The sequence below is a fragment of the Amblyomma maculatum genome, chromosome 8 (assembly GCF_055883805.1).
Source record: "Amblyomma maculatum isolate TAMU_Amacu chromosome 8, ASM5588380v1, whole genome shotgun sequence".
NCBI lineage: Eukaryota > Metazoa > Arthropoda > Arachnida > Ixodida > Ixodidae > Amblyomma > Amblyomma maculatum.
In genome coordinates this window covers 124,678,346-124,701,290 of record NC_139351.1, presented here as the reverse complement: position 1 = coordinate 124,701,290, position 22,945 = coordinate 124,678,346, and the positions used below count along the sequence as shown (strand labels likewise).

The 22,945-nt window shown below is 46.4% G+C and overlaps 1 protein-coding gene across 9 annotated transcripts in view; it reads left to right on the top strand.

Annotated features, from left to right (window-relative positions):
• LOC146182473 (F-BAR domain only protein 2) overlaps positions 1-22,681 on the top strand; it is a 68,028-nt gene extending 45,347 nt beyond the window's left edge. For 7 of the 9 annotated variants that reach the window (XM_084577594.1, XM_084577597.1, XM_084577596.1 and 4 more), the window contains 9 exons: positions 2,558-2,631; positions 3,490-3,653; positions 4,452-4,606; positions 11,640-12,007; positions 12,803-13,019; positions 13,375-13,548; positions 15,179-15,235; positions 16,119-16,371; positions 21,285-22,681. In XM_084577594.1, the coding sequence (XP_084433720.1) occupies positions 2,558-2,631; positions 3,490-3,653; positions 4,452-4,606; positions 11,640-12,007; positions 12,803-13,019; positions 13,375-13,548; positions 15,179-15,235; positions 16,119-16,371; positions 21,285-21,307 (1,485 nt within the window). In that variant the 3' untranslated portion in view covers positions 21,308-22,681. The remainder of the gene's footprint in view (positions 1-2,557; positions 2,632-3,489; positions 3,654-4,451; positions 4,607-11,639; positions 12,008-12,802; positions 13,020-13,374; positions 13,549-15,178; positions 15,236-16,118; positions 16,372-21,284) is intronic. The other 2 variants (XM_084577595.1, XM_084577602.1) reach the window with 1 other exon arrangement.
• The last annotated feature ends 264 nt before the right edge of the window (positions 22,682-22,945 follow it).

Sequence of the window (22,945 nt, the reverse complement as noted above, 5' to 3'; positions counted from 1 at the left end):
TTATCAGAGAAGACACATGCTGTGCGGAAGCAGGATTTAGATGTCCTCGAGTGCGGTATGCCTTTCCTCCAGCGCTTGTCATGTTTGTATCTACTCTCAATAACGAGATCGACTGCAGCAGAAATAGAAAGGGCAAACACAAAATACAAATTGTCAGATTTCACTCATTTTCCCAGCAGTAAGCATATATTTCTTTCATCAAGGTGGTGACAAATTTATGTATCATGTTATCATTTTTCGCTCACCACGAGCCACGTGCTACTTTTAGTCGTGGGCACACGAGCTTTGCCAAACACGTGCGCTGGCCTTGGCAGCGTTGCGCCTGATGTCTGAGAAAACCTAGTGTGGGTACCACATGACCAGCGGGGTGAGTCTGTCGCTGACCAGAGTGTGTGGTGCGTTCCTTGATGAGCTTTTCTCCTTTCTGGTTCTTGCCTCTCCTCCTCTCTTTCCGCCACGGGCGTCACGGTTGCAGAGTCGGAGGCCAGAAACGTTGTACATCAGGCACAAGGTAGCTTCTTGCTGGCTTGCACTACAGACAGGCATGTTGTACAGCCGTGGCCTTGCTACTGTGCACAGAAACCCTCAACGCCTTTTAGTGTATAGCTCCGTTCGGGATGCTGCATCATTTGCCTTGATTTCTCCCGTCTCCCCAGAAGCCTGGCATGCGCTTATGAACTTCTTTCGCTTCACCTGGTGTTGACTGTGCATGCTGACAATATGTGATGCAGTCGCATACTCTGGCTGACCTGTAATGTTGCTGCATATTTGAGTTTTAGCGGATGGTGCATTTCTGGATGAAGACTCGTGCGTTTGCTGTCATTCACCGATTTCTCTCTCTCTCTGTCTCTTTTTATTTTTTTCTGAGCTCTGTTCTGGGCTTTTTATTAATTGCTATTTTTCTGGCCTGTTGAATTGCATGCTGATGTGCGCCGCCTGCCATGTTGTTGTTTTGAGGTGGAGCAACGCAGTCTCTGCGTTTTCAAGGGTCGAGAAATGTAGAATGTGTCTGTTAAGGCCACTTGTAGCTCCCCCAAAAAGTAGCACAACAGTAATCTATTAGTATTACGTTATTTTCTTCGTGCTTTTACATAGCCTAAGTATTCATGAACTAGAATTGGCTGATGTTAGTTTTTTTGCCTGTTGTCTGTGTCAATTCATGCGCTGTTGATTTTCACCTGCAATTGTTTTTCTACGTAGATTCGACAGTATTTTCCCCTTGCATCTGTGTGATGAAAACATCAAGAACAACACTGGGAACTTTCTCGGTGTATGCACCTAAAGGAAGAGCGCAGTTGTAGTGTACAGAAACCTTGCCCGCAAACTCATAATTTCATAAACAGTTGCACGTGATCATTTTTCACACTATGAGGGTACAGGGCTCAATTTGACTGAGCATGACATTTAGTTGAGCAGTTGTGAAGAAATCTGAATTGTAAAGCACAGAGCTGGTCAAATGCAGGTCACACGGTCTTGCATGCCCAAAGATGCTTGCACATCATTTCTTCTCTCTGCTTCTCTGTGGCTCAATCATAGCCTCTACCCCCAAGGAATATTTCAGGCTAGCTCTAGTGTTTGCTACTAAATTCAGGCTCTCAACGTTATACCGGTAGGTACAACAATAGAATGTCATCAGTTACTACTAGTAAACGGTTATGGATTACATAATTAGATTGCAAAGAATGTCACTCTTTGCATAATTGATGAATGAATGCGTTACAAAAGTAGAAGATGTCATTTATTGCAAGTAATCAATTCCATGTAACTGGTTACATACAACGCTGCAAGAGATGCATAGAAGAATGGAAGTTGCAGCACACGTAGCATTAAGTGCTCAGGGAATCCCAGAAAGCACTCCAGGGTGCGCAGGGTTTCCTAGAGCCCAATTTGACAACTCATTGTGGCTATAGTTGATGTAAAGCAAGACTAATTGAGGGCAAATGAGAAAAGCACCTTTTGTATAAAGAAAATAAATTGACTCAAATTGAATGTGTGTGCAAAAACTATTTTTTTTCTTTAAGGCAGTAGTTCATTTGACTGTTTGCTTCTCTTGATTCGTTCTGTAAAGTATTGTCATGAAGAAACTGTCTGTGTGGGTTTACAACCAACAACTTAAGTGGCCTTTATGTTTATAATCTATATAAAATTATATAAATCTATATATAATCTATATAGTTAAAATATTATTATATATATAATCAATCTTATAATCATATTTGTAATGCTCAAAGCATGCTGTTCATAGTGACGACTTCAGAGGCTTCTTCTGGAATAGAGAATATTTAACGCAATCTAGTAGATGGAAATTACCTTTAAAAAGAGAAAGAACTGTTGCCATGTAGTGCCTGCAACTAGAACTTCCCTGAGTTGCAACTCTGCAAAGTGCACTTAGAGAAACTCGGCAGATCTTTCCTGCAGTTGTGTGTGGCAGTGTGTAGAGTGTGCTTGCAAGCTAGCTGCATGCTTTGCGCCTGACCTCGCCATCTTGGTCGAGATGCCTTTGGTTCAGATTTTGTCCATTCATTGGCTGGAAACTGTCTGCTCCTCCACTCTGCAGGCACGGAGAGCGTACAACAGTGCCACGTCGACGCCAGACGAAGCGCCCAAGCGACCAGCAAATCAGAATTCAAAGTGAGCTGACCTCTGCACTCAGTTGCACTCGTTCGTCCTTTCTGACCCAGCTGTGTAGACCCAGTATTGTTGGGACATTATCGGTACTTAAAAAAAGAAAAAAGGCTATCATTCTGCTTCATGTCGCATCATTGCGGCGATTATGCTAGTGTCAGATTATTGAAATTGTCTGTTTAAAATGAGTTATATTGGAGCCAGTTCGATTGCTTTTGCAATCTTCTAAAGTTAAGAGGGAATGGTCCAACAAATAGCTCCGCATCACTTGAAAGGACAGATAGTTTGGATAATGTATACATATTTTGCACCTAAAATTTCCACAAGTAACAGGGAGGGAGGGTAAAAAGGGGCTCGTGAGTTTTCTTTTTTCTTTTAGTGAGCTGTTCTAGGGCCCTTATCTGGCTCAGTGAACTTTTCGGCGAGCTACGTGATGTCACGAGACCACATGGCGTGGCCGATTTGCCAGGAGCTTTACGGAAGGTGAGATGGGAATCAAACTGGTAACCTTGGATCTCAAGTTAGGCACGCTAGCCCTAGGCCACGCAGGCACATTCCTACTGCTTGGTTGAAGCGGGGCTTACAATATCCATGTTAAGTGGTCCTTCGCATAATGTGGTAGCTTATGATTTCATGCAAATGAGTATGTGTGATATAGCAGGGGTACACATTATGGGATTATTGGTAGCGCGAGTAGCAGTGTGCATGTAAGCAAACGAGAATCCACAGCAGAAGCCACTGACAAGAGCCATTGACGCTGTTGTGTCATGCCCGCTCCTAGTTTTTATAGTCCCTCTTGATCTGAACGGTGCATTCGTTAAATGGGGAATGTCGTGTTGTGCCCATCCTTACATTGGACTGCAGGGAGAGTGGAGGCACTGAGGCTGACATGCTGGGGCTGTTCCCGCTCGACAGCGGTGTGTCGGCGCCCACAGCGAGACTCCAAAGCCCCCCACTGGGACATGGAGAACCAACAGCTCCGCAGCCGCCTCCCTCGACCAACGTGCCCTCTTGGGATCGTTATGCTGGTGAGGGCCCGCACAGCGGCTGATGTTCCTGCTCTCGCATTGTTTCAGATGCATTGTCTTTTTTGCATGTTTACTAGGGCTGTGCAAACATTCGAAATTTCAAGTGGAAATTGGGTACGTTCGTTATTCGATTTGCGTTCGTATTTTAAAAACCGATATTTAGAAATTTCCTAGCATTTGAAAATTACTGAATACATTGAAAAGTTTTGAATTTTTTGACAGTTTTTTCAGGCCTGTTTGGTAATTCGAGCTTTCAGTCAATTTGGACATCTTTTGTGGCCCCTTGAAGACCGAATTAATGAGAGTTTACCATATTCAGCAACAATATGACAGCTCCAGCCAGTGTCATACAGGTCCTTCGTGTACAAAAAAAAAACATTATACGGGATCCTGTATAAAATTTATACCAGGTTCTTGAGTAGGGTACACACGTCTGTGCAATTCTAGTTTAATTTTGTTTGCAAATGCCGTGTGCATTCTGAAATAAGACAAACAGTGCTTGCTTTTTTTATTTTCCTTTTTTTTTTTCCGCTAATCCGGCGTTGGCTATTCGAAGGTCCTTTTTTTCCCATATTCATAATTGAAAATTTCAGCATTCACGCACCCCTAATCACTACTGGTTTGTACGTGATGATTTATGCTTGAGGCACTTAGAAACACAGCGTTACACTAGCTTGCTTTCGTTGACAGCCATTAAACATTCGTAAAAGTGGCTTCATACTCACCCGTGCAACTGGTGTCGCATGTGTGATGGGTTATTGGTTTGAGCACGGCTTCTAACCGGCTGCTCCTGTGCAGCGCTGAGCGACCTGTTCAACGACAAGGCAGCACCGGGCGACTCCTCCAGCTCAGAGGCCAGCAGAGGAGGTGCCACTAACAGCCGGGGTGGGACTCCCACAAGTGCCTTTACGGGTGGGCCCACTCTGCCCAGGCCACCATCTCGGCGCTCCGAGGTGAGCTGTCTTCTGCTTGCTTAGTCCCTTGTCCACCCATAAGCGCAGGGCACTAGAGGAGCGGAGGCGTGGAAGGGAGGAGGAATCTGCACAGAACAAATTAGAATGTTTCGTTCGTATTACAAACCTAACATTTTGAGTGATTTGGGAGTACAGCAGACTGTCGTCAATTTAACCCCCGTTAATTCGGATAGCTGCATTATTCAAACATTTAGGCTAGGCCCTGGCCAATACTCATACAATTCTATGGCATCGTATGCTCACTGATTTGTATGATTTGTATGCCGTGGATCTTGTTCTGGTCAGTTTAAAGGGGCTAACGTGGAAGTTTGGGCTTGTTGGCATGTGACGTGAAAATTTCTTAGCGCATGCCAAGATGAGGATGGGAAAAGAACGACAGACGCAGCGGGGCTGCCTTGTCCATACCTAGATGTGACCAGCACAGCAAGACATCATCGAAACAGCCCTACTCAATACCTGAGTTCAATGCAGCAGAGTCACTTTCGCATCTCTGCCACATGTGGAATGGCAAGCGTTCTGCCATTCCTCAGCAGGGGTAGCTCAACCAACTAGTATCAGCCAGCCAAGCTAACTTAGCTTTGCTCAGTTTCAGATGTTGATTGGCATGTTGCTGGTGTTTTCTTCCTCAGTTTGTTTTCCCTCAGCACTAAAGCATTGCTGAGTTATTTCCTTCACTGCCATTCATGTGGTTTGGCTCCTTTGCACAGTGCAGCAAAAATGTGCTCTCATCACTTGTCATTCATTGTTTGTACATTGAAGCCATCTCACCTGTGACGTTACCAATAATGATGGGTGTGAAGCAATGGGGATAGTGCTCTGTCGCTCATTCCATTAGTACATTCTTATTTTGACGCAGGTTCAGCTAATACGATCGCGAGAATACCTGAAAAACTCGTATGATTTCGAATTTTGCTTCAAGAGGCAGCGAAAAAAGGCTACTTAGGGGCAATAGTAGCTATAGCTGCAGCAACAGTAATTTTTATGGCCAGTGTTTTAGCTAATGTTTGCCTGCGTAATGAAAGTCCCCTCTGACTTTTACGTTGAGAAGTTACTTTTTCTTTTTTTTTTTTCTCAGATAGGGCCCTCAGTTTCTTGCCCTCACCGTTGCAATCCGAAGTGCTGACCTTGGCAGCCTATCCAGATGCTGTATGCCAATGACATCTCGGTGTGTTTATCGTTTGATGAGATCTGCAGTGTGGAAGACTCTCTCGGTGAAGTTAGCAGAGCACCAAGTTTTAGACACTCTTCGTGGCTTTGTCACAGCTGGTGAGCTATGCGATGCAGTTGCGGCTCATTACTATGAGTTTCGGAAAAGCTTGCTTCTGGACACTGAGAAACAAAAAGTCCAATGCGAAATGACAGGTTGTTCAAAGCGCACCAATAAAAGTCATTTCTGTGCCGAGTATGTTCCATTCGCGACATTTCGGGGCCTGTTTTTGTTACAGTGAGAATCTTTATCAACGAGATTTTATTTTACAGTAGTACCCCGCTGATACTGTATTCATAGATCGAAAAAAAAAATAATATACAGTACAACCTCGTTAATTCGAAGTCATCGGGACCGCGAGAAATCTTCGAATTAAGCGGGTTTTCGAATTAACCGAACACACCAAGAAATAAGACTTAGGCAAAAAAGTTCGTTGCAGGAACGTGTTACCTTTATTCGGCATATTTTGAATTACTACTGAAAGTAATCAGAGATGCTGGTTTGCCGCGTCCGGTAGTTTGCGGCTCCTAAGGTCATGCTCTCGAGTTGGTCAAATAGACGAAACATCTCTGAACTTCCACCGCGGCACTCAACAAAACTGCGGATAACGTTCAGCGATCCGATAACTTCACTAAGAGCAGGTGCTCGGGGAGGCTCGTCGGTGTCGTCATCGCTATCGCCGCTGTCATCGCGCATGTTCGTACCAGCAGTGATCTCACTCTCCAAGTCAGAGTAGCCAGTCTGCTCTTCGCTCTCAATGCTTCGCCGACTGCGTTGGACTCATCCTCTGCGCAGAGCGCATTGATGCGGTCGCAATACTCTGCTCCTTCTTCGTCTAGAGTAGTAGTACATGGGTGGTCTGCATCGGCATCAACAGTGCTTTCACTGGAAAAACCAGCGTGTTCAAAACACCGCCTGATCAATGTGGGCTCCACTTGTTTCCAAGCGTACACCATGAGGCATATGGCTCCGAGGAGGTCGATGGAGTACTCCTTGCCATTGTCGTAGCAAAGGAGCATGCGCTTGAGCAGGTGGTACCGATAAATCTTCCTAGTGTAGTGAATGACGCCTTGGTCCATCGGTTGCTCAATATTGTGGACAACGTCGAGAGGGCACGCCATGCCTTTTGGCCAACTCTGTCTTCGAACAAGCGCTCTTGCCTGCTTCCTGGATCAAGCAGAACTTCTGCTGCAGCGTTAAAGTCTTGTACTTTGGCATTTCTGCACTGCTACGGTCACAAAGCTAGCACTTCTGCACAGTCCCGCCCAAAAAAACGGCACAGTAGCCGACCCCTAACCACAGCGCACAACACAAAGAAATGGCGCAGGCGAGACCGGCGCGGCGGTGGTGGTGGCGTACTTGCAGCGTCGGAGGCACGGGGGAAGAGTGGGCGAAGCACACCAAGGGATGGAGTGGGGGCGAGGTCACGTGATAAAAACCGGTATGCCCGCCATGTTGCAGTGAAGCACGTCTTCTCCTCTGCAGGCGCGTGTTTCGGCGGTGCGCGAGGCGCACTGTGGACCGATTTTTGTGCAGAGAGTGCTCCGGCTGGGGCGCTTCGCCTATAAATCATCACCATTACTATGTGGCTTTGCCTCGCGGCTCCGTAGGGCCGTCGTTTCGCCGGGTTTGCGGCGAAACATGGATCAGGCATTGCCGCATAGCAGTCCAAATTTTCGAATTAACCGGGCTGGCGCAGGCTGCCTGTTCGAATTATCCGGCCAAATTTACATTGGAAAATACGGGACCGCAGAAAACCTTCGAATTATCCGGGATTTCGAATTAACCGAGTTCGAATTATCGAGGTTGTACTGTATATATATATATATATGTATATATATATATATATATATATATATATATATATTGAGAGCCAGGAAATATGACAGGTTGAAGATTGACATTGATGCAAGCTGAACACGTTTGTTGCTGAAAAAAAGCCACGAAGCATTGTCTGCCACATTTTCTCGCACACAGTGAGCACAGTGCACTTCAGAACTCGGTGTCATGTGGCTCTCCCGATCGTCACTTGGGCACGCATACACCTTCTGAGCAGGTCTAAGGCCACTAGAACTGACGCTAAAGGTTAGTTCCAGCAGCGGCTCACCGTCCCGTTCATAGCCACTTGTTTTGGCACCAACACTCAGCCACAATCTCTTCGACAGTCAGCACCTGGAAGGTCATAATGGCCGACGTTTCTTCCACAGAAACGCAATCGAATTCAAGCAAACATCAAAGAAAAGTGGTGCGATGCAGCTTGAAGTGACATGTTGCGCATGGCGACAAAGTCTGCAGCACAAAGAAAGATGTGCGAAAGCGCAAAAAAAAAAGACACACACTCCCCGCTGCTGCTGATGTTGATGGCGCAGCCTGCCCAAATGGCTTCTGTTAATGCAGCGTGAAATGCCCCACCGCAACGTGTGGGTAAATCGTCAAACAGACCAGGTCAAGCCAAGTCATGCCAAGCCGCCTTAAGGGGGGACATGGGTCTTGAGCAAAATTTTCTTAATATTTGTCCTGTCAGTATGAAATTTGCAGGGTTTATGTAAATTCTTGTGCTGGTTTCAAATATGTTGTTAGTTTTCTTCTACATAAATTTGCTGAGTAGTTACAGCAACTTTGCTGTTCCAGACTTGCGGGAAGCTTGTAAAAATATCTACTGAAGGGAAATTGCTAAAATGCACATGGATCTGTTCTTGAATGTCTAAGGAACGCAATAAAACAAGTTTTGTGCTCCTGCCTTACTACAAGCCAAAGTTATGGAAGTTTTAAGTTTCAGCTTCACAAGTGCAACCACCCCCTTTCTACATCTTCGTATGTTTAAAAATTTTTCATGCAGTTGAGACCTTGTATAATAGCTTTATTGTGTTCCTTTAACACTCACGAGCCAGTAAAAATAAAAATCATTACAATCTAAGGAGTAGGAGAGCCACAATGCCACCCGCAAAATAGAAGAGTAGGCAAAATTTTCATTTTGAGAAAAATGGAAAAAACGAATTGCAATGTCAAACACTAATTTAATCAAACAAAAACTGTAGAAATGCAGGCCACTGTGGCCTAGAAGGCTCCTGGACAGTAATCTGCATTGGGTTTGCCCTTCTGCTTTCGTTTTGCTGCAGTCTGAAAAGCTGCAGAGGAAGCACGCTTCCTCTCTGCTCTCAGACATTCACTGGTGCAATGCACACGTTTACAATTTAAAATGGCTATAAACCTCCAGGAATGTAGTCTCTTTGCTTTCCAACGTCCAAGTGTCGCCTCTTTCATTTTGATTTGCAGTTGCAGCACATTCAGTTGTCACTTTTTCGTTTCGTTTTTTTTTTTTTTCTTTCTTTTTTTTTTACGTACGTCGTTTTGCTACGTCCTCGCATCAAGACCGTGGTGAGGAACGTTTATTGCGGAAAAGAAATGTAATTTGGAGCTGTTTGCTGCTTCCCGGTGCTCTGCATTGCACTGGAAGCAAGTGAATTCCCTAAGGACTATGAACGAGGTCTGATCGGCGCAAACGCGCGGCGAGCTCTACGAAGACGACGTGTCCCGCAGTTTACGCATTGGAGAATAAGTTTGACGGCGATTCCTTACCCCCTTCACTTTTTTAAATGCCAATATCGCCGCCGTATGTTTTACGCTTCGCCAATCTCGGCAAACTGTTTAGATCTGACGATCGTGAACTCCGCATCGCCAAGCGGACTGTCCGCCGCGCTGCCGTCATCGTTACGAACACAATCCGTCTACCGCTTCGTTGCTAGAGTTGGCGCGAGTTCAAGCTTTTCCTGTTTTGAGCTTATCTTTCTGCTCATCTGCGGCCAGCGTTATCACTGTCGCGGCGGGTGCGACCGCTGGCAGTAGCAGTCCCCCGTGCTGGGGAACACGCTAGGCCTACTTCAGGCTCGTACACACGATCGTTCGGCGCACGATTTCCGTCGGCCTTGATGTATGGATGCGAGAGTTGGACTGTGAAAAAGGCTGACCGCCGAAGAATTGACGCGTTTGAATTGTGGTGCTGGCGAAGACTCTTAAGAGTTCCTTGGACTGCCAGAAGATCAAATCAGTCGATATTGTCGACCATAAACCCTGACTGCTCATTGGAAGGTCAAATTCTAAAGTTAAAGCTCAGCTACTTTGGTCATCTGATGAGAAGAGAGGAGTCGCTGGAGAAAGATTTGATGTTGGGAAAGGTTGAGGGTCGCCGGAGAAGGGGTAGGCAGCGAACGCGATGGTTAGATGGCATTCTCGAGGCATTGCATATGAAGCTATGTGATGTTAAGAAGATAGTGAGAGACCGGAAAGCGTGGCGTGACATGGTCCATAGGGTCACGAAGAGTCGGACACGACTGAACGCCTGAACTGAACTGAGCGCGCACAGCCGGGGCAGGGCATCACTTGAGATGATTATTCAACTATTTTTTTTACTTTTTTCACAAATTCTTGCCATGAACGCACCTCGCGGTTCGGAACCAAGCGCGGCCGGCGTCACGTCTCCGCCGTCTCCCCGCGGCTCGGGCGCGCCTAGCAGACGCCGTCAGCCAGCTCCACCAATGCGGGGACGCCTTATCGTCACGTGCACCCCGAAAGCCAATGGGATTGCAAATGCCACGTTTTCTTTTTTTGCTATTTTTTATGCGACCAATGGGCGAATGTAAACAGCAGAGGCGTCAATTTGAAGACGAAAGGCGGCTCTTTCGAATGAGACCAAGATGGCTACGGTGCCGCGCACAAAATGGGAGCTACGCCTCGCGAAAAATGGTTGTTTCGGGGGTCGTTTTCGGCCCAAATTTGGGCGACATCGATTATATAAATTGGCATTGTGACTAAAATACCGACCCTAGAGATGAAAAACTTAGCAGATAGGTAGATAGAGAGCTACTGATTTCGCAAATCACATTTTCTAAAAAGTGATTTTTTCGCGATTTTTTGGTCCGCAAGACCCGTGTCCCCCCTTAAAGTCCCCGTGGCTGTTAGTACTTTTCACTCGAACTGGCTTTAAGTGTTTGTGCACGACATATCATGTGGGAATGTTACAATTACAATGTAACAGTGACGTTTTTAAGGCACGAAACTTTACCCCTCCCCCCGTGATTTGGGAGAGTCAGGCTCATCAACTGTCATTTCTGTCTCATGACGAGTCCAGCTTGTCGTAAGCTTTCTGCCATTCTGATTACAGTCTAAGACGAGGAGATTTCGTCAGAAGCATTTTTTTCAGTTTGCCAATAGATGGCAGCACGGGTACTGAGTAGCTGATTGCTTTTTGCTTGTCCTAAACAGAGAAAATTGTCAGGTTGTGAGCGCTAAAACGAGCATGGCAGAGCGCAAGAACGGCGATGCGGCCGACTCCAGTGACACCAAAGATTGTAATTTTTGTGAAAACCTAGTATATGAAGGTCTGAGTGATTTTGTGAGCGTGACAAACATTTCATGACTTTAATAGTTATTTTTTGGACGTTCTTATTGTATTCTGTGTTACCATAGCTAATTTCCACATTGCAGATGTGGGTATAAAGATTGTTACATGCATGAAAAAAATTTTTGGGGTGTATTTTACGCCTTAATATGGCAAGACTCGCCCACAGGGGAAAACGGAGCACCCGGAAATCCAATGCGGGGTTCTACTCTTTGTCTTGCTGAATCGGCATAGTTCATATTAGCTTGTGCATATTGATCTATACAAAAGATCCGGTGTGGTAAATTTGTGATACCTGGAGTGTTAGTTTGTGCAATGAGTAGTATCAGGCTTGTGTGAGTAGCCAGTTGTCGTCGTGAAACCAGGATGTGTGCAGCAACTTATTGGACTGTTTGTGGTGTGAGCAGGCTACCACCAACATGCGGGGCCGGGCCTCACCGTTGCCAATGAGCCGGACGGAGAGCGTGGGGAGCCTGAGTAGTGACTTCAAGACCACTCCCATGCCTCTGGGCTCCTCCCGGGGCCCCTCTCCATTGACCATCGGGCTGTGCGACTCCATCCCTTTGGCAGTGGCCTTCCAGGAGGTGGTGCACGCCCGCTTTCGGGGCTTCGACGAGACCCTCTGCCAGGTGAAGCTGCTAGGCGACATGAAGGTCTCCTTCCCGGCGGGCATCGTGCACGTGCTCACCAACAACCCGTCTCCGGCCACCCTCGCCTTCAGGGTCAACACAGCCCGCTTTGACAATGTCCTGCCCAACAAGAACCTTGTCACGCTGTGAGTTACACGCTTGGAGAGGGAGGGCACATTTCATTGAGGGTGGGCTGCAACACTCTATCGTGGTTGACCTAGCCTGAACTTCTCTAGATCGCCCAATTGGTGTTCCCAATTAGCCATACAGTCAATTAGGATAGTTCCAGCTTGGATTATTTGCACTAGTTTCAAAATCTGGTTGACGAGCTTCTTTTTTTTTTCTTAAATCCTTATTAAAGGGGTTCCGCTTAGTTCAGCCTTTTTTTATCTGATGGCTCCAGCGCTCCAGGCATGAGAAAAAGTGGCGGCCGAGGTCAAGCACCAAAGGAGTCAAAAATTTGCCAATCGTGTCTTAACATGGCAAGCAACTCTTCAGTTTTTGTTTTCCCTGAAGCTTGAATTTCATCATTACAGCCCGCACAAGCACTGCCGTGAGTGCCACTATGATTTGAAGGCCCTGTTGATGCATGGTTTTGTCGCCCAAACCCTGGTACTGGGTTATGATAATAGTGGCCATTGTTGTGCGTATTTGCACATCGTGGCTGAGAATAATGATATCTTCTGAAGAAAATGCACATCCCTCGAAAATGTTTGACCGTGTGACTATTTCTGGGAGACGGCAGTAATCTATGAATCTTCTGTGAATCTTGAGTGAAATCCCGCGAATCTGTGTGGCGAATTTTCATGTTGGTGCTCAGAAAACAATTTGTCTAGTGTCCTTTAGAGGATAAGTTTGCCACTGGGGACGATTGAGCCGCCCTGGAATACAGATACAGCTCATGGTGTTAGAAGTGCACCATTTCACGATTCCACCCTCAGGGATGCAAGCCAGTCAACCAGTGACCGGTGTGTCTACGAGTTCAATATGTCGGTGCTGACTGGTCTGCTGCGGCGGCAGCACGAGCAGACACCGTCGGCCTCCTACTTCAACATCGACATCCTCAAGTACCACGTTCGGGCAGGTCCCGGTGCTCGGTCAGCGCCCTTGCTCCTGGTAGCCCACTGGAAAACTCAGGAGGACAACACTGACCTCAAGGTCTGCCACCACTTCCTATTTCCCACTTGACAGCGCAGAGTTCTCCCGTACACCTCAAACGAGTATCCTAAAAGTGCCTAAGGCTCTTACACATCTTGGTGCACAGGGCACTCGTGTATGATAACAGTTGCTAAGCATATAGATCAGGGCTGTTTACAGAAAGGTAACATAATGAGAGAGCATAATATGCGAACAATGCAGGCAGTGGTGGAACACACATGAACTTAGCTTTAAATGCAATGAGCCAATGCAAAGTTTGAGTTCGTTTTGATTCTGCATGTGGTTCACTGCACAGCATGTGAGCCTGTCTGGTACCGAGCTTGTCACCTCTGGTCTTTCCTCCTCTGTGATGCAGGTTGAGTACGAGTACAATGCCAAGGCCCTGAGCCTGCCGGCAGGCACGGGGGCCACTGGGGTGGCGGGGCAGTCTGCGTCCATCACCAACCCAACACCTTTGGCGCCTGGGCTTCCGCCGCTCACGGGGCTGTGCATTGGTGTGTCGGTGGATGGCGGCGTGACAGGCGTGCAGGTTTGTGAAATAGGAAGCCTGCACAGTGCTATGCTCGGCTCTGAGATCCTGGGATAGCAGTGCTTTAGCATTGTAGTTTTAGGGGGAACTTTAGCGAACTTTAGCAACTTGTTTTTCCCCATCTAAACACTTGGTTCAGTGGTAGCAATATGTAGATTCTGTGAGTACAATTACCTAGTCTACAGTGTAGCCTTTTCAACAGGCTGTAACGGAAGGAGCTTCATGGCGCTTTTGAACAGAACTTTTTGTGAAAAAAAAAAAAATATATTTTCTCGCAGAACAATGAGATTTTAGACTACTGTGCAGTTGCGATAGTTTTGCTTAAAATGTGAGCTCCTCATAGCATGAGCTAGTTGCTGTGGATTGCAGCTGCAAGTACATGTATTTGAGGTCTACTTCCCCATACTTAACTCCCAGTAAAATAATGAGTTAACAAAGAGCAATGAATTCCACTTGTACGCTGTATATTATATGTAGGATGGTGGGCCAGAACAAATTGATAGCTTTCTGTTCTCTCAACGTTGCCAATGCCACATGTCAAACATGCAGCACGAAAAGCCTTGGAGCTAGCAACTGCTCATTATCAAAAAGGGTTAGTCTCACCACCTGTTTACCACTAGCCATTAATGTACCATTAACATAGGCTTAATTTCCTTTCCGCCTTTGGTAGTGAAGTGAGTGGAAAAGCGTGATAGGTGCGAGTCACCTTACACTGCCAGTTCTTGGACTGTATGAAAGGTGTGCTATTCTGAGCCATGGTCGAGTCAAGTGCTGTACAGTATCGTTATGCATGTGTGCGTGCTGCCGCGTCTATTCCTATCTAGAGTAACACTGGCCGACCAGTGTGACTCTGACTTTAAAATGCTCTTCCAACCTGTTCTGTTCCAAACATTTTGCACTAGTTGTCTGGCCATATGGGGAATGCGCGGCCTGGTGTTTTGTCATTGAGACGCATTGTTGACACGAAGGGTGCAACATGACCATGTTAATTTCGGCTTAGGCATGGGTTGTGTCGGGTGATAACCAGATAGGTACAGTTCCAACGTGCGGAGAATGGAACAGAACAATGCTGCTTCTTTGTAAGGGAATTGTGAAAGGAAAGCACATTGCCTGCACAGGTTTTTGCGGTGAAGGCAGTAGAGCTGTGCACGAACTCGGGTCGGTTAAAAAGCCCATATCTGACCCATGCTCGGGCCACTCGAAAGCCCTCGGGCTCAGGCCGGGCGCGGGTCAGGTATACGTATTGGGCTTGGGTGAGCCAGGCCGAATCTGACACCTCGAGTTGGAGCACGTGCAACTTTTATGGAAGCGCGAATGTGACCTTAGTGCGATAGGTGTCTAGAATGCACAGTATTTTCCTGCGTCTTCCCTGCGCAAAAGCTTCAGAATTTTCTCCCGGCGTCGACCCACCTTTCCTCCACGCCTCCGAGCAGAGGGAGTGCTTGTAGGCTATTGAGTTTTGCATCTCCACGACGTAGATATTTAGGTATGTTTCTAAATCCGCACCGTGCTGTTGCCTCTCACGCTTCTCTGTTGTGGCTTGCTCCTGTCCTCAACATAGTCTTGACTGAAGCTAGGCACAGCTGAAAGCATCCATGGTGGTTGAGTTTCCTCATGTTTCTCGGTGCAGGCAATGCAGGGGTGGCCTTTTGCCGACGCTGTGAAAGACACATGTGAAACACCCACGGTGAGCGAGACAAGGTTAATGAGCCACACAAATTGACCCCTTTGTTTAGATTGATAGCCACCGCACTTTTGGAGAGGTAAAGAAGCTGCTTACCCAAAACTTGCTTTCTTTGCAAAGAATGTAAGTCAAAGAATGTGTTAGTCATTGCAGCCACAAATTAGAGCAGCGAAAAAAAAAAAAAACAGCACTGCCAGATTCGTCATCCAGGGGCGCCGCAGATGTCTCAAACCTTCAGCAGCATAACTCTTTGTTTTTTTTTTTATAAGTTGAAATGATATTCTACTTATGTGCTATGTCTGTATATTCTACAAATTTGTCCTCTTAGATGTAAGAACTCAACACTTCAAGATCTTAAAAATTATTGTCTTGAAATTATTTCTTTCTGTATCATCGCTTCTAGTTCTACTGCTTCTACTGCATTGTTGAGTCGGGCCCGGGTCTTAAGTCTGAGCACAGGTCCTGGTCGGGCCTAGGCCCTTTCAATGTCAAGCTGGGCCAGGCTCTGGTCTGTAGCATAAGGCCCAGGCTGGGTTCGGGCTCAAAATTTCGGCCCATGTAGTGTCCGGACCGGATTTGGGCTTAAAATTTTGGCCCATATAGGGCCCAGGCCGGATTCAGGCTTAAAATTTAGGCCCATGTACACCTCAGCCGCCAGACGTTACGTCTCTGCACATCCTTTGTCTGCAACACGGATAAAGTTGATCTGGGGTATTTAGGCCAGCCATAATGGGTTGTGCGCTTATCCTTCCACCTGGGGATGTACATGTACGTGGTTCTTTCTTGAAATGGCTCACAGCATGCCGTCGGATCACCGTGCAGCTCCTGTTTGTCTGAGAATCGGAGTCACCCAATTAGGATTCTGGCATTTGTGTGGCTACTGCAGGCCAAGCCCTCGTGTGTGTGGAATGGGGAGACCCAGCGGGCCCTTTGGCGGTTGACCGATCCACTGGGCGGCAGTGCGGGCAGCCAGCAGAGCGGGTCCCTGCTGGCACGCTTTTCTCTGTCGCAAGGTCCTTCAACTCCCCGCCCACTTGAGGCACGCTTTCTCTGTGAGGGCGCCACCCTGTCCGGTGCCAGCTTTGAGCTGGTGGGCCAGGGTTACCGGGTGTCCCTAGTCAAGCGGCAGATCATATCTGGTGAGTACTGATGAATAGGACGGTGCTCAGGAAGAGGGAGCCCTTTCTTCTTACTACAGGTGTGAGCATTGGCACCCCGATCAGTTAAACCTCGATGTACCGAACTTCAGTGTAACGATATCCTCAGTGTAACTAAGAATTATTTCAGTTTCTATAAGTTCTTGTTCATAGGACAGCATGTATTTTCCTGCCTCTCAATGAAAAACCATCATGTTTACATGATTGCAAGTCGACCCCTACGGTGAGTTTACAAACCTGAAAAAGCAGGTTGATTGCTTTTTCAGGTTCGAAAATTCAAATTTGGGGATCGACTTTCAATCACTACTAAAGCAATGTAATGCCAATGCCTTTTTCATTATATTTTTTTTCCGCCATCCGATTTTGGTTGGCCGTCGTATATTCTAGTTGACCTACATTCATATGAATACAGTAAGTCCTGGCACACTTTCAACGTAATTGAATTTAATTGCTAGCTGAAGGTGAACCAGAAGACTTGAATAAAAGCTTGCTGAGAACTTTAGGGGCTGAAAAGCTTGTGCGCATCAATGCACGTCCCTAAAAACAGGCGTGGCATGGCTGTACAAGGCTTTCAGTCGCAAGCGTGCCGTTTTCCGTGCCGTCTGGGGTGGCACGAACAACACTGGTGAACGTCATATTGAGTAAGTCCCCTAGAGGGCACTAGCACCGATGTCTGCATGCGTGCAGTTTTGACTGACCTGACACATGCGTAGTATGCTGCTTTTGCCTTAGCCCATGAAAAAAAAAGTGAATGTACTCCAAACTGTACACAATGGTGAAAAGAAGGAGAATGACGTTGCCTGATTCAGCATACCGCATAGCTCTCGTCTTTCACAATTTTGAATGCAAAGGGCTCTATCTTCGAATCCCTAGAGTAGAGGATAAACGCACATCGGAAAAGTTGAAGGTTGCCACGTTCGAAGGTGTGGATAAGCCTGTTCTTGCATGGTTTGTGTGCTAGAGAACAGAACGTTCCCATCTGCGGTGGAGGATTTTGCCTGTCTGTTCATCCACGGCAATTTTCATGTCGACAATGGGTGCTCGTGCCATCGTAGGCAAAGTCTTAAGTAACAGATTGGCATCGGCTGAGAGGACAGGATGAACTGTTTGGGTCGATATGGAAGTCCTGAAGATCCTAGCACGCTATGATCCAGCTGACGTGTGCAATGCTAACATGATGGCGTTGTTCTATCAGATGCTGCTGAACGGAACGGTGTCACGGTGGAAAACGTAGTAAACTGTGCATCTCTGTCTTGCTCTGTGCCAGCATAAATGATAGCAACAAGAATTTGGCGCTCATGATTGGCCACAGCAAGAAGTGGCAGAGCTTCAGGAATTTGTGTCAGCTGAAAATTGAGTACGCTTTGAGCTGAAAAGCATGGATGACGTGCAATATTTTCTGTGATTGGCCGCAAGCCTTCGACATGGATGTGAAGACTGCTGGACATAAACTGTATGTCACCTTGGACAACTGCTCCGCACACCACATTGAAGATTTGGTACTTTCTTGTATTGAGGCAAAGCTTCTGTCACCAAGGTACACGTTGCTAAGTCAGCCGCTCAACCAGGGATAATAAGCAATGTAAAGTGCATATACAGCTGAACCCCTGTATAAGAGACGGATGTAATAGACAATCAGGTACTATAAGAGACATCATTCACCCAAATGGTTTACCGCCCTATGACTTTCATTAATTGGACCTCTTTTTTAACAGACACTGGATGCAGAAGACAATTGGCTATGAAGGACAACTTAGCCTTAAAGTTTGGTACTCAGTCTTGCTTATAACAGACATTTTAACATAAGATGCGGCACTATCCATCGCCACGTTCAGTAGCAGCTACAGTGAAAACAAAAGAGAGACACACCTGTGCTATTATTATTAATTATAACTAACTTCAGCAAACGAAGAGCAGGTCATTCAGCTATGAAATGACTAGAAGAAGCCCCTACTGTGAAAATGCAACGCAGAGAAGCTCTTCAGGTTTGTCACAAAGAGCACAAGTGGGACTGCATATGCGAGCATCTGAGCGAGCATATTGAGAGCACATATTGGGTTTTCCAATTAGTGAGGCTTCCTATCACGAATTACCGTAGGTGTTGTGGCCACTAGTCTGAAGAATATAGCGAAAATTGTCTATTACATTGCATTTCAGTATTAGCGACAAATCTATCTGGTGAATGCAAAGAAAGCACTCAGCTTGTGCCGCTGACATAAACAAGTCATTGTGCCTAGAAAGCGGGGAGACATAGCCAAGCCAAGACCAAAACAAATGACAAAAACAGAAGTGGTTCTGCTCTGGCGTGGACAAATAAACTGCTCTGTTTGCTATTCAGCCAGTTTCTACTCCACTCAGAAATTCCTCGTTTGCTTCACTTATTTTTTGTCATTGAGTAGCGACATTCACAGACTTGTTACTCACAGTCGTTGTTACCCTTTGTCAAACAAGCATACATTTCTGAGGGATATTGCTGCTGGTGATGTTTTATAGTTTTGGCTGCTTCTAGCACCTCGGTGGTAAGCTGGTTACTTTTATGATTTCGTGGCGCTTTTTTTACTTGAATTCTTGTAGTGTTACTAGACACATAGCTTAGTTGCGAATCACTAGTTGTGGTGCCACGTCACATCGCGATCGCACATTGCAGTCGGTGCAAACATAGTTTGCCAACGTATACAGCTTTGGCACCTCGGCCCGAGGCTCTTGGCCTGATTTTCAAGCTGGGAGAGGCTGTGTTGAACAGCATCAATGCAGCCATGAAGCAGACTAAGATTTACAACTATTTCAACAGTAAATAAATGTAAGAAATTTGCGAGGTGTGGTCAGTGTGTTGGTCTACCAAACAAATGCAATAATATATAAATGAACGCTCTAATAACGCTTTTGCGACATGATGTACCCTTATTGCATATTTTTGGCTTATTATGCCTGCGCTGAAATAAGGTCTGCTTAGAAAATGTGAACGTGGTACCCTGCTTATAAGGGACCTCTCATATAAGAGACAAGAACTGCTCCCCAGTGCACGTCCCTTACAATGCGGTTCAGCTCTATATTGCTAGTGGCTCAATGAGAAGCTTCTGCTTGGCCTGCAACTGAAATGCTCCACTTAAGTTTCTGGCACGTGAAATGTCGTGCCTGTCATGGAGTACAACCTCAAAGAAGAGAGATTTGAGAACTGCTTTCAGAAAGCGGACTTCAAAGTAGCCGAAGCAGCTAGTCCTAAGGCGGACTTATGCTTGCCCGCACTGGAAGAAACGATGCTTGGTGAGAATTGGCAGAGTCTTCGCATTGATAGTCCTGTTCCAAAAAAGAGTCGAGCTGAACGATTATCTTTTTAGGTACTATTGTGCTTTAGGTGAGGAGGATTGACAGTGGAATCGATCATGTGAACGACCTTTTCGGGAAGTCTCGAAATGACAGCGAAGGTGAAGCCGATGTTCAGGACGAGTGCAACATCCCAACCGATCACCTAGTGGCCGACGTGATCAAAGTACTTGGGCGCCTTGCTAGCACAGGAGACGAAGAGGCCATCAAGCACCTGTAGGCCTAAAAATGACGTGTGATGCCTATGCTCAGGACGGAAAAAAAGGGCAAAAAGGTTGACCGACTGCTTTTATCAGAAATAAAGCATTTCGTTGTGCGTGCACTGCATGTACAACATGTTGTGGTTTTTTTCCATGCAGGGAGACAAATTTCAGTGTAACAAAATTTCATCGTGCAGGGATCTCATTCACATGCACAATCCAGCAAGCTTCATACAAGACATGTGCTCTTATTTGGGCAGTAAGTAGCGTGGTCTATATCAGGCGTCTCACTAAGGCGGGCGCCTCGCTTTTTCGTGCACTATAACTGGGACAGCAGAGCAATGGAACTTCCTTTTCGTTCTTCCTGGCCGAGGCGAGACACTGGTAATCATTGAACAAATTGGCTTTCCACAATCGTCTTTTGAAGTGAGAACGCTGCTTTTTAACGATTAGGGTTCAGAGTGCCTCCAGATCAGGGGCTTTCCGTACAACGTGTGAAGGCGGGAGGTGGATTAGTCTGTATTTGCTTGGGGGATGGGTGTACCCACCGCCAGATCATTTTGCGGAATGTGCGTAAGGAGCTGGATCCAGTGCGAACAGCCAATTCGAGATGGACGTTGCAAGATTGGAGGTCATTTTGGACACGATGAATATGTTTGAATGTCACTTGTGTGCCTTTTTTGCGTGTTCACTTTTTTGGAGAAATGAGCATGGCTTTTTGGTTGGTGTAGATCTGGTTCAGTATAACCTCATTGATGCGATCGGGGTTGGTACGGATTCATAGAATTGCCTGGCTAGAGTGTGTTGTATGCAGCAGGCAGAACTGCTGAGAATACGAACGCACGAGCTACAACTGCACCCTCAAGCATTATGCAGCAAGCAGCGGCTCGGAGCCTTTTTGGTAAATCTCTTCAGCCATAAGTTGTAGGCCTGTGAAGATTGTCAATAACTTTGAATATCCAGTCAAATAGTCGAGTATTGCATGTTTGATTTGGCCTTAATATTTGGTATTCAAAATCTTTGAAGTATTGGTCTCAAGCCGATGGTGTTTAGGGACACTTGATTTGCATAACTTTGGTTTAACTCACTTCTTGGACAAAGGTTCTCAGATTTTTTTTGCCTCAAGGAACCCCAACAGCTATCAGCACTGCCAGGTTTAATTTTTTGTTTTGGATGATACTAATTTTGGTTGTTGCGAACATATTTGCGGCACCATAAGATACATGTTGTTGAGACTCTAATGTAGTGATTAACGTCGTCATTAACTATTGCCCCCATTTCTAGCTACCCTAACTTTCACTACTAAACCTCCGCCTGAGACAAAGCTTGGCTCTTTGGTGGTCATGGTGGGTCGTTCCCTCTCACTCGCAGGGAAATACCTCTGTGAGCCGTGACGATTGCCTGCGACGGCGATGACGGGCCGTCCTCTGCCACCTGTCCCCGCCTCCCCGCCGTCAAGTCCCGATGAACAAGACAGTACGCAGCTCAGCACAAATCCCACGCTGGTCGCTGGTCCGACTGGCGAGTGCGCTGCCGCCCTGTCCCCGCCATCTTCTAACCCTCCTTCTCCTCCTCCTCTTTTGTTGCCTCCTCGGCGACCCTCCTCCCCGCCTCCTTCTCCTCCTCCCAGTGAGACTGTCCCAGAGGTTCTGCCTCCTCAGCAGCACCAGCAGCAGCACCAGCAGCAGCAACAGCAGCAGCAACAACAGCACCAGGCCTCCCCGCCCCCCATGTTCGCTCCAGCCCACATCTCGGCCCTGACCGTCACCGTCGTCGCAGCCAGCGTCTTCTGCCTCGCCCTTCAACTCGTGGCCCTGTGGCGACGTAACAGCTAGGCTTGCCCCTACACACTTTTGGCAGAAGCAAAGTGCTTTTCAGCCTGTGTCCCCATCTCCTGCACACTTAATGGAGGAAGGGCAGGAGTCAGACCTTTGAAGACACTTTCATCAACATAGAGCTACAGTGGCACGCCCACTTTGGTGTTTCTATTCCATTGTTTCGTTGTTGTTGTTGTTTTTTTCTCGGATGTTAAAACTATACTGCGCTGCTTTGTCCCCACTTTGTGTGCCTTGAGCCCCTCTGGAAGGCACGTTGCACAATGTGGTGTGGTGCAGACAGCGATACAAGCGCCACAAAATGAGTGTTTTTTTCCAATCGAGGTACGTGCAAAGTGTTTGTGTCAGCTCACTGGAAGTGGACACCTGCTGCCAGTCACATTTGCCCTGTGTTTTCGCTGAGCACTGTACATAGAGATGATATTTTTTAACGAGACATGGTCCCCTATGTGCTTTGCTCTCAGTCTTGCCTGTTCGTCTGCCATTGACTGTTGCAGATGACTCGCAGTTGCAGGTGGGCCTATTACCGCTGCAGCTGCCATTGCTGCCACCGTAGTCTGCATTTTTCCCGCGTGAACTGTACATACCGCTTTTTGAGAGAAAGAAGAGGACCGCCACATGAACAGAATTAAAAATTGCTGCGCGCTCTTTTTCTCTTTTTAATTGAAAAAAATGTCACCACTTGTTCAGCATGTTTTGTTTAGCCCTGCCTTTTTTGTTTTGGAATGAATGCATTGTTTAAATGTACCATTTGTTGTTGCCTGATATTTGTCTAACCTTAAGTATATGCATATATATAAATATATACATTATATATATACACAATGTTGTTGATTTGATGGAATGCTTTGCTTTACAGAAGCAACAAACGGCGAAACTGGAAAAAGAAAGCTTATGGAGGAAGCAATAAATTTGCTTCCTTTGAATGCAGAAGCAGTTTCATTTTCTTTGGTACCATTGTGGCTGCTTTGTTCTTGCTTCTTTTACAGTGTAAGAACTATTATTTAGGTTTTGACACTTCACCCAACGGCCTAACCAGATCTTGCAATGCACCTTTCTTGAATGTGGACAGACTGCGCACCTAAAAACGATGGAAAGTAATAACTCCAGAACAGGTTCAGAACCGGTTGGCACCTAGATAACACAATGCATTGAAATAGCCAGGGTGGAAAAAAAAATTACTGTATCTAGTCTTTC